Source organism: Crocodylus siamensis, chromosome 9 (assembly GCF_052110815.1).
Source record: "Crocodylus siamensis isolate JL-2025a chromosome 9, ASM5211081v1, whole genome shotgun sequence".
Lineage (NCBI taxonomy): Eukaryota > Metazoa > Chordata > Crocodylia > Crocodylidae > Crocodylus > Crocodylus siamensis.
This window is the reverse complement of record NC_143403.1, coordinates 47,983,770-47,997,561: the sequence shown is the minus strand read 5'-3', so window position 1 is coordinate 47,997,561 and position 13,792 is coordinate 47,983,770. Positions and strand designations below refer to the sequence as shown.

Sequence of the window (13,792 nt, the reverse complement as noted above, 5' to 3'; positions counted from 1 at the left end):
TTTGTGCTGGTAAGAGGGGGTGGAGGAGGGAGGGGACTATGGTGGGCAGCCATGGGGGCGCTGGGAGAGCAGGCAGGGAATGGGGATTTGTGACAGAGCCCACGCAGCAGCGCAGGACAGTGGGGGGCAGTGGGGACCTCCTCCCTGGCAGGAGCCAGTGAGTTTGGGGCTTTTTTTTTTTAAAGAGTGGGGATCTGCTGCCAGCTGGGGCAGCCATCGACAGCACTGGAAGAGCGGGTGGGGGATGGGGCCTGTCCAATTCAGAGATTTGGCCAATTCAATAGTGGCCGAATTTCCAAATCAGATTCGGCTGAATTGATTCAGGACAGTGATTCGAATAACCGAATCGAATCACTATCCCCTGAACTGGCTGAATCTGAAGCAAATACTAGCCATTTCGCACCGGCCTATTGCACATGAGAAAGAGTATACACTTGAACCCATGTTCTTCCTTGATGACTAGGGTGCTTTCTTGGGGGATGGGTGTGATTCTTTCAGGGAAAAGGAAGAAGTAAACTTGGATACCCCACGTTCTGAATGAATACCTTGAATACCCAGCTACTCGGTGGAAGAATAGTTTTTCCACCAGTTCCATGAATATGGTTTTGAAAAGTTTTTTCGAAACATAACTATTTGGTGAATTAACCCAAATTTGGCAGTAGTTTTGGAACAACTTAAACCTTTTTTTAAAAAAAAAGCTATTTTCCCACAAAATGTCATCCAGCATTAGCTGTGGATAATCTAAGTGAGGGAGGCACAGGAAGTCATGCTCTTCCACTGTGTGCTGCCAGCTATTCAGCCTGGTATGAAGGGAGACAAGGCATGTCCCAGACATGTCCCCAACTCTTAGCACCAAATAGGCTTTCAGCAGGGAATTATTCTTGTGCTCAGGACAGTGCAAAAACAGTGCCTGTGACTGGCCCTTGCCTGATGGGTGCATGGCAGGTCTCTGTGCACCTCTCTGGTTTGGAGTCAATAGCACATCTAACCCTGGAGGAGCAGGGTCTGTCTTGGAGTGAGGTCACACAACACAGTGTCTGTCTGGGTGGGTGCTACATAGAGAAGACCATGGAGTTGAGGAGCAGGGAAGAAGAGTTTGCCCTAGGGGGCTGAGGAAGGAAGATGGGGAAATGTGCAGCTGGAGGATGGTGACAGGCCCCATAACCTAGCTGTCTCCAATTCAAGAAGTAGGGGCATCCCTTGCCAATAAGGAGGATTAACAGTCACTGGGTACAGAAGAACAGGACTTTAGTCTCTATACAGCCCTCCCCTGCCCCATGCTGGCCATTGAGTCTCATTGATTTTCCCTGTTCGTGGCTGCAGGGGAAGCCTCTGGGTCCTACCAGTCCCCAGCACAATGTGTCTGCTTAGCCTGAAGTAAGTGAACCAGGTAAATGGTGGCCAAGCACATGGCCACGACCTGTTGATGCTAGTGGGCGAGGGACCTGTGAATGCTGCTGGCTGTTGGTGTATGGTGTGGGTTGCCAGTAGTTCTATCTCCTGCCTGACATGTCCAATAAAGTGCCCCCAAGGGGACCTCCATTCACCTGCTCCCACTCTCGCCCTTGGTTTAGGTCCTGAATCAGACACCAGAGTCTCTAAGAGTTGTGGCCTGAACTTGTCTCCAGACAGTAGTTCTTCAGTACCCAACAAAGACAAGCATGTGGCTGGTAAGAGAAGCTGTTTGCTGGTTGATGCCTCTTGGGGAAAGAACTGGATACTGGTCTGTCCTTTGAGCTTGCCCTGCCTGGGTTCTTTGCCTTCCTATTTGTCTTCATCTTCTCCTCAGTGTCCCCCTGCCTGCATGTCCTCCTCCAGAGAGATGACGACTTCCCTTGTCTCTGCAGGAATAAATTCTGGAAATTTGGTTGGGGGAAGGAATAAACTGCAGGTGCTGGAGAGAAGAGCAGAACCTCTTTTAGGATTGTGTCCTTGTTGCAGTTGGAAGCAAAGGGAGTTACTCCTCCCATCACCAGTAGTTGGGGAGTTGGAGGATAGGCACCCAGTTCAGGGGTGAGTTTAGTCCAGTGTCTTTCACATGCCCCCTTCACTCTCTTCCATGCATTACCTTCACCAGGTTTGATACTGCCACTGTTGACAGTAACCTGGACTCAGTGAAGACAGCAAAAGACCAGGCTGACATGCTCAAGGCTGTCAACCACCAAAGAGGTATAGCCCCAATATCCAGCCCACCCCAGCACTGCCCCAGAGAGCTCTGGGATACTGTCAGTGAAAAAAGAGATAAGGATCCCTCTTCCCTTCTGCCTCCTCCTAACTCCTCCATCTCACTGTATCCTCATGCCTTACTCCAGTCTCCTCTCTCTCTGGTTCTCTAGGCAATTGAACCATGTTGGATGGGTAAGGAGATGGAATTGCCCGTAGTGGTCACACTGGCACTGCTCTTCCATTTCCATCCACACCCAGAGGTTACCATTATTGTTAGTCACTTCTCCCCATGGAGCATACCTTGATTCATCACCTTGTTCTGAGCCTGGAACATGTGTCCATTGCCATTTAGGACTGCATCTCCTGTAGGTGCCCTACTACCACTGCTCTTGCTGCATTAAGTCACAAAACTTGACAGCGGTGACCACAGTGTAAAGTAGACGTGGCTGAGCTAGCTTTAAACTACTTGGGTCAGGTACCAGTAGCAGTCTAGCTATGGCAGGACAGAGCTCAGTATAGGCTGTAAAACTACTTGAGAAGCAGGATGAATTAACCCATGCTGAACTTTGTGCTGCTGTAACTAGATTGCTACCAGTACCCGAGCTAGTTAATTCCAAGCTGCTGTGATTGCAGGGAAGAGAAACCCATTGTCTCATTGTTTGCTTGCACTACTCTGTCTGAATCCATCTGTTGTCTCTAGTTTTATACTTTGGTCTGGTCACATCAACAGGGTAAGCTAGGGTATGAAGTTGTAGTACATCATATACTGCATAGTAAGTGCTTATGTGCATATACTTCTCAAGTGGTAAATGAGATGTAGCTTGTTTCACTTTCTTCACATGCACACTGGTCAGTTACCAGGGGGTAGCTGATGTCCTGTAAGCTCTCCCCCACCTTCACTGAGCGGTAACTTGTTCATTTGCTTGTGCCTCTAGATTGTAAGCTCTTTGGGACAGCTCTGTTGTTTTGTTCCATGTTTGTGCAGCACCTAGCTCAATAGAATTTTGCTTTCTCCAATATTTTTTCCTTTCTCCAACTAGTTCCTGACTACAACAGCAATACGCTTCATTCGCCCCTGGGAGACTCATCGGGGTAAGTGCTAACAAAAACCTGCTTATTAGCCCAGTGTCTTGGTGATGATACAGGGTTACCACATTCATGTAAAGACATGACATGTAAAGAGTATTCAGGTTGTAGCCATATTGGTGTAGAGGCAAAGGGAATCAGAACTTGTGGTAGAGGTGATATCTTTTATTAGACTAACCAGATTTTTGCAAAAAAAGTTCTTTAATTGCAAGTTTTCGAGCACAAGCACCCTTCTTCAGGCATAGGAGAAAAGATTGTACTAGTTCTCCTGGGTAGAAATAAAAGTTCATATTTCATAGGAGAATTGAAGGTATGGTAAAATATCCTGTTTGGAACTGTTCATTTTATGCAGATTAAGCTCAGAGAAAAGTTGGAGTAGTCTGTTTACCTCAAAGGTGTTTGGTGGCAAGCAGAATGTAGAGTCATATTTCCTTCTGGTTATGATTCATATTTCACATAAAAGTAAAAGAATGGAATGCTCTTCTAGGCAGGATTTTCTGATTTGATGAAGTATATCTGAGCTCTGTGATAATGCAAATTCCCTCGAACAAAGGCAGGAACTGAGGCTCAGGTTTCAGGTGGTAAAACTTGCTTCCTCCTTATAAAATTATGAAGATTTAATTTTAAAAATCTGCTAAAATTTGATATCTTCCATGTGTCAGGTATCCAGGTTGTAGCTGTATTGGTCTAGCCTGAAAGCTTGCAAATAAAGAATTTTTTTTGCAAAAATCTAGTTGGTCTAATAAAAATATCACCTTTACCACAAATTCTGATTCCTTTTGACATGTAAAGGTGCATTCATGTAAAATGCATCCAGCATTTCACTTTGGCTTGTGCTGACCATGGTTCTGCACCCTGCCACAAGGCCTTGTCTCAAGCACCAGGACTAGAGCAAAGAAGCTAATCCTGTGCTCTGCAGTCCTGAGCATCTCTACTGATGCAGACACCCAGCACTGCCAGAGACACTGTAACCTCCTCTAGAGGTTAGAATGGGGAGTAAAGAGCTTCTGCCATATTTTTTTAAATATGTGGCTGGGGATATTCAGCAGCTTGCATGAGCCATGAGTACTGATGTGAATCAGATCTTAAATGGTCATGAGGTACTGACACAGACCCAGATGGAACCTGTCAAGGATTCTCCTGCTTTCAAACCCTTGATATAGTTCCATCCAGGTATCCATCATCTGCTCTTGATTGTTTCAGATGATCCTTGGTTAAAGCACATGCCATGTGCAAATCCACTTGGCCTTGATGCTTTCCTTTTGACCTTGGAATGTGGATCTTGTGCAGTGCAGGTGTTTGGATAAGAACACAGGAACTGCCATTTATTGGGTCAGACCACAGGTCCTTTTTGCCAAGTACCCTGTAGGCCTGTGCGAGTAGGCAGCTATTCAATCTGACTTCACCGCTGCACGTTTCATCCAAATCGGACAAAACACAAGAAAGTTATAGATATTTCATTGATTCCCCATTATACCCCATGGCCAGATCTCCAAAGTGACTCCAAAGCAGTTCGGAAGCTCCGATCTGCTTTGGAAAGCCTGAAGAAGTCAGCACTTCAATCCGGACATGCTGCTTCGGACACTGAAGCATCCAAAGCTTCTCCAGATCCGAAGCATGGTCCAAAGCCTCACATAGCTCTAGTATGCTGCTTCACAGTAGCTGAGGGTGAATGCTGAAAGGGAAAGTGAACAGGGTATGATCAGGGTTTTTCCCCTGTTCCTTTCTTACTTACACCTTCCAGCATTTAAGGAAGTTCTGATTCACAGGATATACACCTAATTCCCATGCTCAATAGCTACTGAGGCACATTTCCTCCAAGAATTTGTCCAGTCCCTTTTTGAATGTGGTTAAATTGTCAGTTTCCACAACTTTTAGTGACATTGAGTTCCACACTGTAATTACATGCTGTGTGAAAAAGAACTTTATTTTGTTTTAAACTCTCTACCTACTAGTTTCATTTTGTTACCCCTACTTCTTGTATTGTGAGAGACAATAATATTCCCCATTTGCTTTTTCTTTGCTGTTTAGTATTTTGTTAACCTGTATCATGTCCCCCCTCAATCATCTTTTCTAAACTGGCTAGGCCTAACCTCTTCTCATATGGATGGTGCTCCATATCACTATTCATTCTCATTGCCATTCTCTGTACCATCTTTAAGTTTCTATATCCTTTTTGAGGCATGGGGACCAGAACTAGGCACAGTATTTAAGGTATGGATGCACCATGGATTTATAAAGGAGCATAATTATACTTTCTATTTTGTTTATAATTCCCTTCTTAATAATTCTAAACATTTTGCTTGTGTTTTGAATGGTTACTGAGCTGATGTTTTCAGCAAACTGTCCACAATGACTCCCAGACTTCTTTCCTGTGTGATAACAACTACTGTACTGCAGAGCCCATCATAGTGTAGGTATAGTATGAATTACTTTTGCACGTATCTACACTGAAATGCACCTGCCATTTAGTTGCCTGTTTGCTCAATAGTGCCAGAATCTTCTGTAGTTCCTTAGGCTTTTTTTATTTATTACTTCTGCAATTCTACCATTAAACCATGCTGGGTTTCTTTTGGTCCTCTTACAATTTTTTAAAATTTGCAGCATACTTCTGCTCTGTGGCTCCAATGCAGTGTCCTTAAGCAGTTCCCATGCTGCCTGCAAGTTCTTCACCTCCATATGGGCCCCTTTTAACTTCTGTCTAACTAGCTTCCTTCTTTTGTTATAGTCTCCCTTTCTAAAATTAAAGGTTACTGTGATAGATTTTCTTCTTGTCTCTCCCCCAACATGGATTTCAAACTCAGTTGCATTGTGGTCACTATTGCAGAAAAGCTCAGTAACACTTCCCCTTTGCACCAAATCCTGTGCACTGCTCAGGACCAGATTTCCTCTTGAAGGTTTCAGGATTAACTGCTCCAGGAAGCAGTCTTCTCTAATGTAAAGAAATTTGGTTTCTGCATTCCGCCCTGAGGTTAGATCGACTCAATCCATTGAGGTTAGATTGACACAGATGCTGATTTTACAGGTGCTTAGGCTCCAGCAATGATGAAGAGGAGAAGGAAAAAGAGTGTCTGCAATCTAATGACAGTACACATTGGAGGAGCAGCAGCCTTACAAGAGTAAGCTTGAGCCCAAGCAGAGCAGCAGCATCCAGTTGGAAGCAAGCTAAGAGGAAAATCTGCCTAGACCACAAGGTGCTGCCCTGTCTGACAGCAAAGGGAAATTTTCCCACAGGAGAGAGGGGTAGCAAGTGTATTATAGATGGAAGAAGGCCTGGGTGCTCCATGCACAGTTCATTGGAGGTGACTTTTAATAGAGCTATTGGGTTCCCACAGAAGGTTTTGAGATGTCAGATCGTTCCCTGTTATGCACTGGGATGAAACCAAAACTGTTCCACATTTGATTGTGAAGAAACAAGAAATACCTCCCCTTCACATCCTGGAATAGGCTCTGTGGTTAGGGCACATGCCTCTGATATGGGAGATACTAGCTGTTCCAATGAATATTTAATTATCTGTGCAGAGTGCAACAGGAGAAACTGAGGGTGACTTACCCCAGAACAGCCAATAAAGCACTCACCTGTGATGTGGAAAACTGAGGGTCGTGTCCCTACTTTGTATCCAGATCTCTCTTCCACAATCCTGGTGAGTGCACTGACTATTGGCTATTCTAGGTGCAGGGGTCTTTCTGGTTTTGAGCTGAAAATTCTACCCCAGATCCAAGAAATGCGTCCTGTTAAAACTGATATGAATGTCCCTGCAAGCAAGTTACAGTTCTGATAAAAACTGATTCACTTGAAAATTCCTAACCAGCTCTGTCTTCTGGGAGGGAATCTGTTTTTTTCTTTCTGATCTGCGTGCAGCATCATGGTGGCCAGTGCCTGCAGAGAACATGGGTCAGGGCACCTCTAGCTGTGATGGAATCTGGGGTGCACTGCCCTGGCCTGCACCTGTCCCCCCTGGCAGCTCCATTGCATTGGAGTGCATCCCCCCCAAAGCAGCTCTATTGCATGAGGTGTATCCTCCCAAGGCAGCTGTATTGCATGAGCATGCATCCCCAACCCCAGCCTGTCACCATCACTAGTCACACCTTCCTCAGGATCCTCTTGCTTTACCCACCTCCCCTCCCTCTTCCTCCAGCCATGGGACAAGTAGCGCACCTCCCTCCACCCACCCAGCATGAACCCCTTTCCCTCCAGGAGTGCAGAGCAGGAGGAAACAGCTGGGCAGAGGTAGAGGCAGCCCCTTGGCAGCTGTGGCTGGTCGGCTTTTGGGGATTGAGTGAGGAAATCCAGGCAAACTTCTCCCTCCCTTTGTACTGGCTCTCTGCAACCCACTGTCCTCCCCCTCCATATGCTTTTCCCCTGCTCTGATGCTCCAAGGCACCCTGGGCAGTGCAAGGGCAAAGCACCAGAAACATGGAGCTGGGGAATGACTCCCCACTGCCAGCCTGGGCCCTGGGCCACTAGGCTGTCACTGCTCTGTCCTGCCCACCTGGCTCCAAGCATCCTGACCCCTTGGAGCTGTCCCTGGAGTCAGAGACAACTCGTCCCGCCTCATGCATCTTGGCCAGTGCCCTTGCCAGCCTGGGGCTTGCACCCTGGGGAGCCTGGAGCTTCCCCTAGCTGCTGCAGGGGGGCAGAACAGGGCAGGAGCAGTCCTGGAGTAAGCTGCTTCTGTCAGGCTCAGTTTAATCCTGACCCAGGTGCATGTGTAGACATGTACCCAGGTGCAATTCAATGCACCTGAATTTTCTGCACAGAAAATTCAGGAGCATTAATTGTGTGTAAATGCATCCACTGTGTAGGAACAAATCATGCAGCTCATAGGCACAAAAGGGGTTGGCATCAGTGCCAGACTGAAGATAAGGCCTTGAAGGTGCAGTACACAAAAACTCATGATGCCATGGTTTGGGTGCTTGATGGGTGACATGCCCTTACTAACAAAAAGCTGTGCAAGTTGGCTGGTGAGGACTCCCTGGTGCTATGTTTTGTCTCTCTCTGTGGAGTGTACATGTTTGATGAGAGGAATGTCATGGCTCTGAGGGGCTCTGAGGAGGTTCCAGACCAAACCCCTTGCCTAGATTCAATCTAGAAGGGACAAGAGCATTGTAGGGAGTTCCTCCTCCTGAACCAAGAACCATGAAGCAAGAGATGTTCTAGCTCTTGAGACGCAACAGCTTGGATGGCATTGACTTTATGGAGGACCAAGCCAACCAACCTGCCAGAATCATACTTGCCTAGGCCACCATCCTCACAACTGGCCATCCTGCCATCATCGTACCACAACATCCTAACATCATCCGTCATGATCCCCCTACCTCTATCACTCTGGACCACCCTGCCCTCATCCTCATACCTACACGGAGGGAACACCGTTGAACCCATTGGTGAGTAATGGGACACTCACTCTGTGACAGCATCACTAACCCCCTTCCCTCGCTCAAAATGGCTAAAGTCACCACAAAGCTTGTTTTGAGAAAGGCCTGGGGCAAGGCTGGGTCATAGTTGTCTACTGTCAGGTCTCTGATTTCTGGTAGGGCCAAACCTTGGGAAGATGGTGGGGGGGCCTTATACTTGCCAGAGTAGAGGGTAGAGTGGTCACAGTCAGCCTTTGAGGTGTGATTGTCTCTGAAGCTATAAGGACTGTGGAGTGCTAGCAGATCCCATAGTGGTCTGCTGAAGAGTGGGGAGGGCAGCTGATTGTAGGTCTCAGGGTGATTTGTGGATTCACACCTCTCCACTCCATCCCTTTCATGAACCACAGAGGTGAAAAGGGGACTGCCCTGTGTCTGCTGGAGGTGGGAAATATAGTGGAATTACGCTGGAGGTGGGAAACATAGTGGAATTACTCTGGAAATTTCTCCTATGACATTAGGAGACTGCTGTTTTAGGGCTTTCAGTCAGTTGTCAGGTAATTCTGTTGCTGCATGTGATTAAACACTCCATTCTTTTTTGCAACGTAGGGGTTAACATTGCAGTGCAACTTATTTTTCCTCCAGCCCCAGAGTCCCTTCCCTTGTGTTTCTACCACTTCTTTGAGGACAAGCTGACCCTGGGATTCCTTCCAACCCTATGATTTCACTCTCACAGTAGCTGTCTGCAGACTGGACTGACCCTGCCAGCCTTTCCCTAATTCCTCTTTTGTTCCTCTCCCAGGGCAGCTGCTTGCAAACCTTCCCTTCCCCAGCTTCCTCTTCCCTCTGACTGTCCTTTCTTGCCTCAGTGTCATCCCACATTTGTGGGACTGAATATGGTATGCTTCTGTGAAGGTTTGACAGAACCATCACAAACCCCTTAGCCATTCTTTCCCAGCCTCCTGTGGTTCTTTCCCTCCCATGGTCACTGGCCTTTGAAACAAGGATTCATGTTCCTGACGTAGAGCAATTTCTCCATGCCTCCTTGACTTGTAGCCCATGGCCCCTGAGAACCTCACAGGGCACAGAATCAAGCGTGCAAAACACACAGATCTTTTGGCCAAACAATTGTGTGTTTTTGGTGGTGCAAAAGCAAAGCAGCTGCTTTGGGTAAGGAGAAAACATTCAAAAAGGGCAGTGCTTGCTCAAGAGACTGTAGACAGCCTTGCCATTCACCTCTTCCTGCCCTGACATTTGGCTTTCCCTGCCACTTGGCTGTCTCCAAAAATGTTAACTATACATAAATCAGAAGCAGCCAATTACCTGACCAATTACCCAACTGCCCTCTTCACAGAAAGTATGCAGCAGTGGGCCAGTGCATGACACACTTCTATGTGGTCAGTTCACTTAGTCACCAAGTCCTCATCATTTTCCTAGGGAAAGGTTGCAAGCTACAGCTTGAGAAGGTCACCGGAGGGCAGGGGGAGGGGCAGGGTGCAGCAGCCTCTTGAGAACTGCAGTGACCACAGCATGCGTGGTGCAAGGTTGGTGATCCAGGTTCTAACTCAAGCATTTCCATGCAGTTTCACTGGGGGAGGACTACAAGTTGCAGAGAGGGCAAGCTTTGGAGGAAAGACCTTGTGGAGAGTGAACCAAGGTATCTTGGAGGGCAATTCCCTGCAAGTAATGAATCATCTCTGAGGGCAGCAGGGGGTGGAGGTGGTGAACTCTGCATTCCAGGAAGGAGTCAGTAGAGCACTGTATTGTAACCCAGTCCTCCAGCGAAAGGCACATGTACCTTCTTGGGAGGTGATCATGCTGCTTTGGTTCTACATTGAAAGGCAAACCCTTTCTCTCTTGAGAGCCCCTATAATTCACTGCCTTTCCAAGAGGCAAGCTCATGAGGCAGGACCATCTCCTGCAGCATAGAACAGTGTAGGTAGTAGGGGCCTCCAGCAGACACAGTATATCCTGCCTAGCACTTGGGACATAGACAACGGTCATGCCTGCAAACTGGGGAGACTGTTGGGAACATCGGGATTTGGTGGCCAACCATGGTCTCTATCCATCTCTCAAGCACATCACCTGCAAATTCCAGGGAAATGTCTCATAGCAACCCCAGAGAGGGATGCCTTCCTTAACTTGACTCCACACCCCAAAGTCATCCCATCTTGGGAGTTACCCAGACAGAAGCCTAAGGGCTTATACTTATCATCTCAAGACCTTGTAGCAAGTGGGAGGAAACTCCGGATATGGAGTTAAGAACCCTCTTGTGGGGGGTCATTAGCAACAAATCACATGACTTTTACAACAGCTCTTTGTCTATATATTATCATTCTAGGATCCACGCCTACAGCCATGACAGCTTCTGGACACACTGCTATTTAGGGTGCAAGGACACAGACTGAGACTGCAGTTCAAAGAGTAGCAAGGTGGATGAGTAGGAAGAAGTGGAAGGAAGAAATAAGAAGAGAGCTTTGGCAGTTGAGGACTGGCTTGCAGGAGTGGAGTACCACCAATATGGGTGCGGGATCTCTCAAGCCAAGCACTTGGCTATCTTCCAAGCATGGTGGAAGACCTCAACCAGCATGAGGCTGTTGGCATGATAAGGCACACTCTGGACATGCAAATGGAGAATCTCTACATGGAGAGGGAGACAAAGAAGTCCCTTATAACTACTCGCAACTGGGAAGCTCCACTTTTTCCCTCTATGCCCATTTTGAACCCACTTGTCACAGAACCATGCGCCACCAACTCTTGTATCCTCATCTCTGAGCTGTTTCTTACCATAGTCTCAGACCCCTTCACCCCTTACTCTGGGGAAGACTTCATGGCCTAGACAGCTCCTGCTTCCCCTATTTCTTTGCCTTGTAGTCACAATATCCACCATCCCATGCCCAGACCCTGTCTTGACCATACCAAACCTTGGTGCTTGAGGACTTTTCCAGCTCTCTTCTCTATCTTCTCTATCGCATCCTCTTATCTGGCTTTATAAACACCCCAGTGGTCCTCTGTATTGTGAGGCCACAAAGTCTCCAACACAGGAAGGAACACCTGGACAGTCTTATTCCTGGAGGACTCCAGGTGTGGGACCAGGAGCAGCACCTCTTGACCTTGCAGGGTCTCAGTTAGTTCTCATTGGAAAGCAGCATAGTGTGGGACTCCACCCTTTTGATCCCTTCACACAGTAGAGTTGTGTGCTGTCCTGTCACTCACTCCCAAGGACCTCTCCCTGTTCTCAGAGACTGAGTAAGCCCACATTGGGAGGGCGAGACTGCTTGTTGATCACTTCTAGGAAGCACTCCTCCATCCTTTTCCCTTCCTCCATTCCAAGTAACCACCTCTTCCCACCCTACCCTGTTTACAAAGCACTTTGTTTCAAGAGCACAGTACATAGTGTTTGAATGTTGAATAAAAAGTCCTTTTTGTTTCAGTAAAGGAGAAGTCCTCTGTAGTCCTTTGTTTGGGGTTGACACATAAGTGCCTTCCTCTCAGCCATCTTGAAAACACCCCGATGGTCATGATACTTCACAGGCTTAGTGTTTGGGGGCTGGTACCAGCTGGAGAGCCTCTGGGCCGCTAGCATCCAAGCTGTCTGGAAGTTCTTGCCCCTCTTCAGGTGTTCAAAGACACTTCACAGTTACCCAGCAACTGTTCAGCTGATAATTGAACAGCTCCTTCCTGGCAGTGAAGTGACCAGTATAGGGTTTCATGAGCCATAGGAAGAGCTGGTAGGCCAGATTCTGGGCAACGGATGGAGTACAGTCACCCTGCTATGCTGGGAGTGCCAAGAGCAGATGCTACGTGTATCATCAGGGGCACTAAGCTAAGGATCCTGAAGTCGTTGATGTTGTGGATCTTGCCAGCCCACCTGGTGGTTAGGTGGGTAAACCATTCATGACACCCTGAAGCAAGATGGAGAAGTAATCCCTGCAACTATAATATATTGAAGTCTCAGTGACCTGGACAGAGGATGCAAATGTGGGTCCCATCAGTGGCCCCGATACAGTTTGGTGACTCCATCTGAGCAAACCCAGCTACCACTTCCTGCAGGTTGGAAAGGCAGAGGAAGCATGACACTAGCACCTTCTAAATGGTGCAGCACACCTCCAGCTGTGAGCTTGCTAATGCCAAAAAGGTTGGCAGCAGACCAGAGGCTGTCAGGAGATGCCAGCTTCCCAATGATAATTGCCAACTGTTTGTCCATGGTCATGGGCATCCTCTTGTTAGTGGCTTACCTCAAGTGATGGGACGAGCTTATGACTTTTGCAGTGCATTTTTCAAGCCCTGTGGTAACTGGCTAGTGGCAATGAGAGCTGGATGGTGAGGCAGCAGTTAAAAGAAGATCATCTAGCCCTTGGATGAGGCAGGAGTGCAATTCAGCAGCTGTAATTGTCACTAAGCTGCCCTCTTCAGGATCTGCTCTGCTTACTGTACATAAAGAGGGGGCTAGAAAAGGTGCCCTAAACATAGTTTGTCTACCTTCTTCCTGACTGGGTAACTGCCTCCAGTGGGAGCACCTTTATTGTGATCAAAATCAACAAAGACACACAATCAATTTTGGGACCAGGAATGTCAGGTAAATAGAAAGGAGAATGCTGACTCCACGGAGTTGTTTTTACCATCAATAATGAACTCATAAACAAACTAAATGAGTTACCTATAAGAATTAATGGGTGCCTCATAACTCTTCATCTTAAAGTGGCAGGGAGCCAATATGTCACTGTCATCAGTGCGTTTACCTTGACTCTTGACACTGCCAATGAAACCAAGGAGGAATTATATGCCAACCTTGACCAAATTCTTTTGATGTTCCGAAAGGAGAAAGACTTATTGTTCTCAGTGATTTCAATGCCAGAGTCAGAAGGGATTCAAACCTCTGGAACAGAACTTTTGGCAAGGAAGGAGTAGGAAAGGTCAACTTCAGCATCCTCCTCCTCTTGACCAAATGTACAGAACATGGACTCACTGTCACCAACACCCTATTCCACCAGAAAAACATGCATAGACCATTATGGCAATACCCGTGATCTAAGCATTGGCATCTGATTGACTATGTGATTGTTCATGCCTGGGGTCGCAAATATGTCCTTATCACTGGAACTATGCTAGGAGCTAACGATTGCTAGACCAATCACCAACTCATTTTCTCAGTATAGTCACTCAGACTGGCTCCCAAATGACA

At 47.2% G+C, this 13,792-nt stretch overlaps 1 protein-coding gene across 1 annotated transcript in view; it reads left to right on the top strand.

Annotated features, from left to right (window-relative positions):
• Window positions 1-13,792, top strand: part of LOC149857501 (uncharacterized) — an 83,903-nt gene that overhangs the window by 28,415 nt on the left and 41,696 nt on the right. Inside the window, exons 7-9 of the mRNA XM_090063953.1 lie at window positions 1,575-1,670; window positions 3,207-3,258; window positions 6,278-6,446. Of these exons, the coding sequence (XP_089920079.1) occupies window positions 1,575-1,670; window positions 3,207-3,258; window positions 6,278-6,446 (317 nt within the window). The remainder of the gene's footprint in view (window positions 1-1,574; window positions 1,671-3,206; window positions 3,259-6,277; window positions 6,447-13,792) is intronic.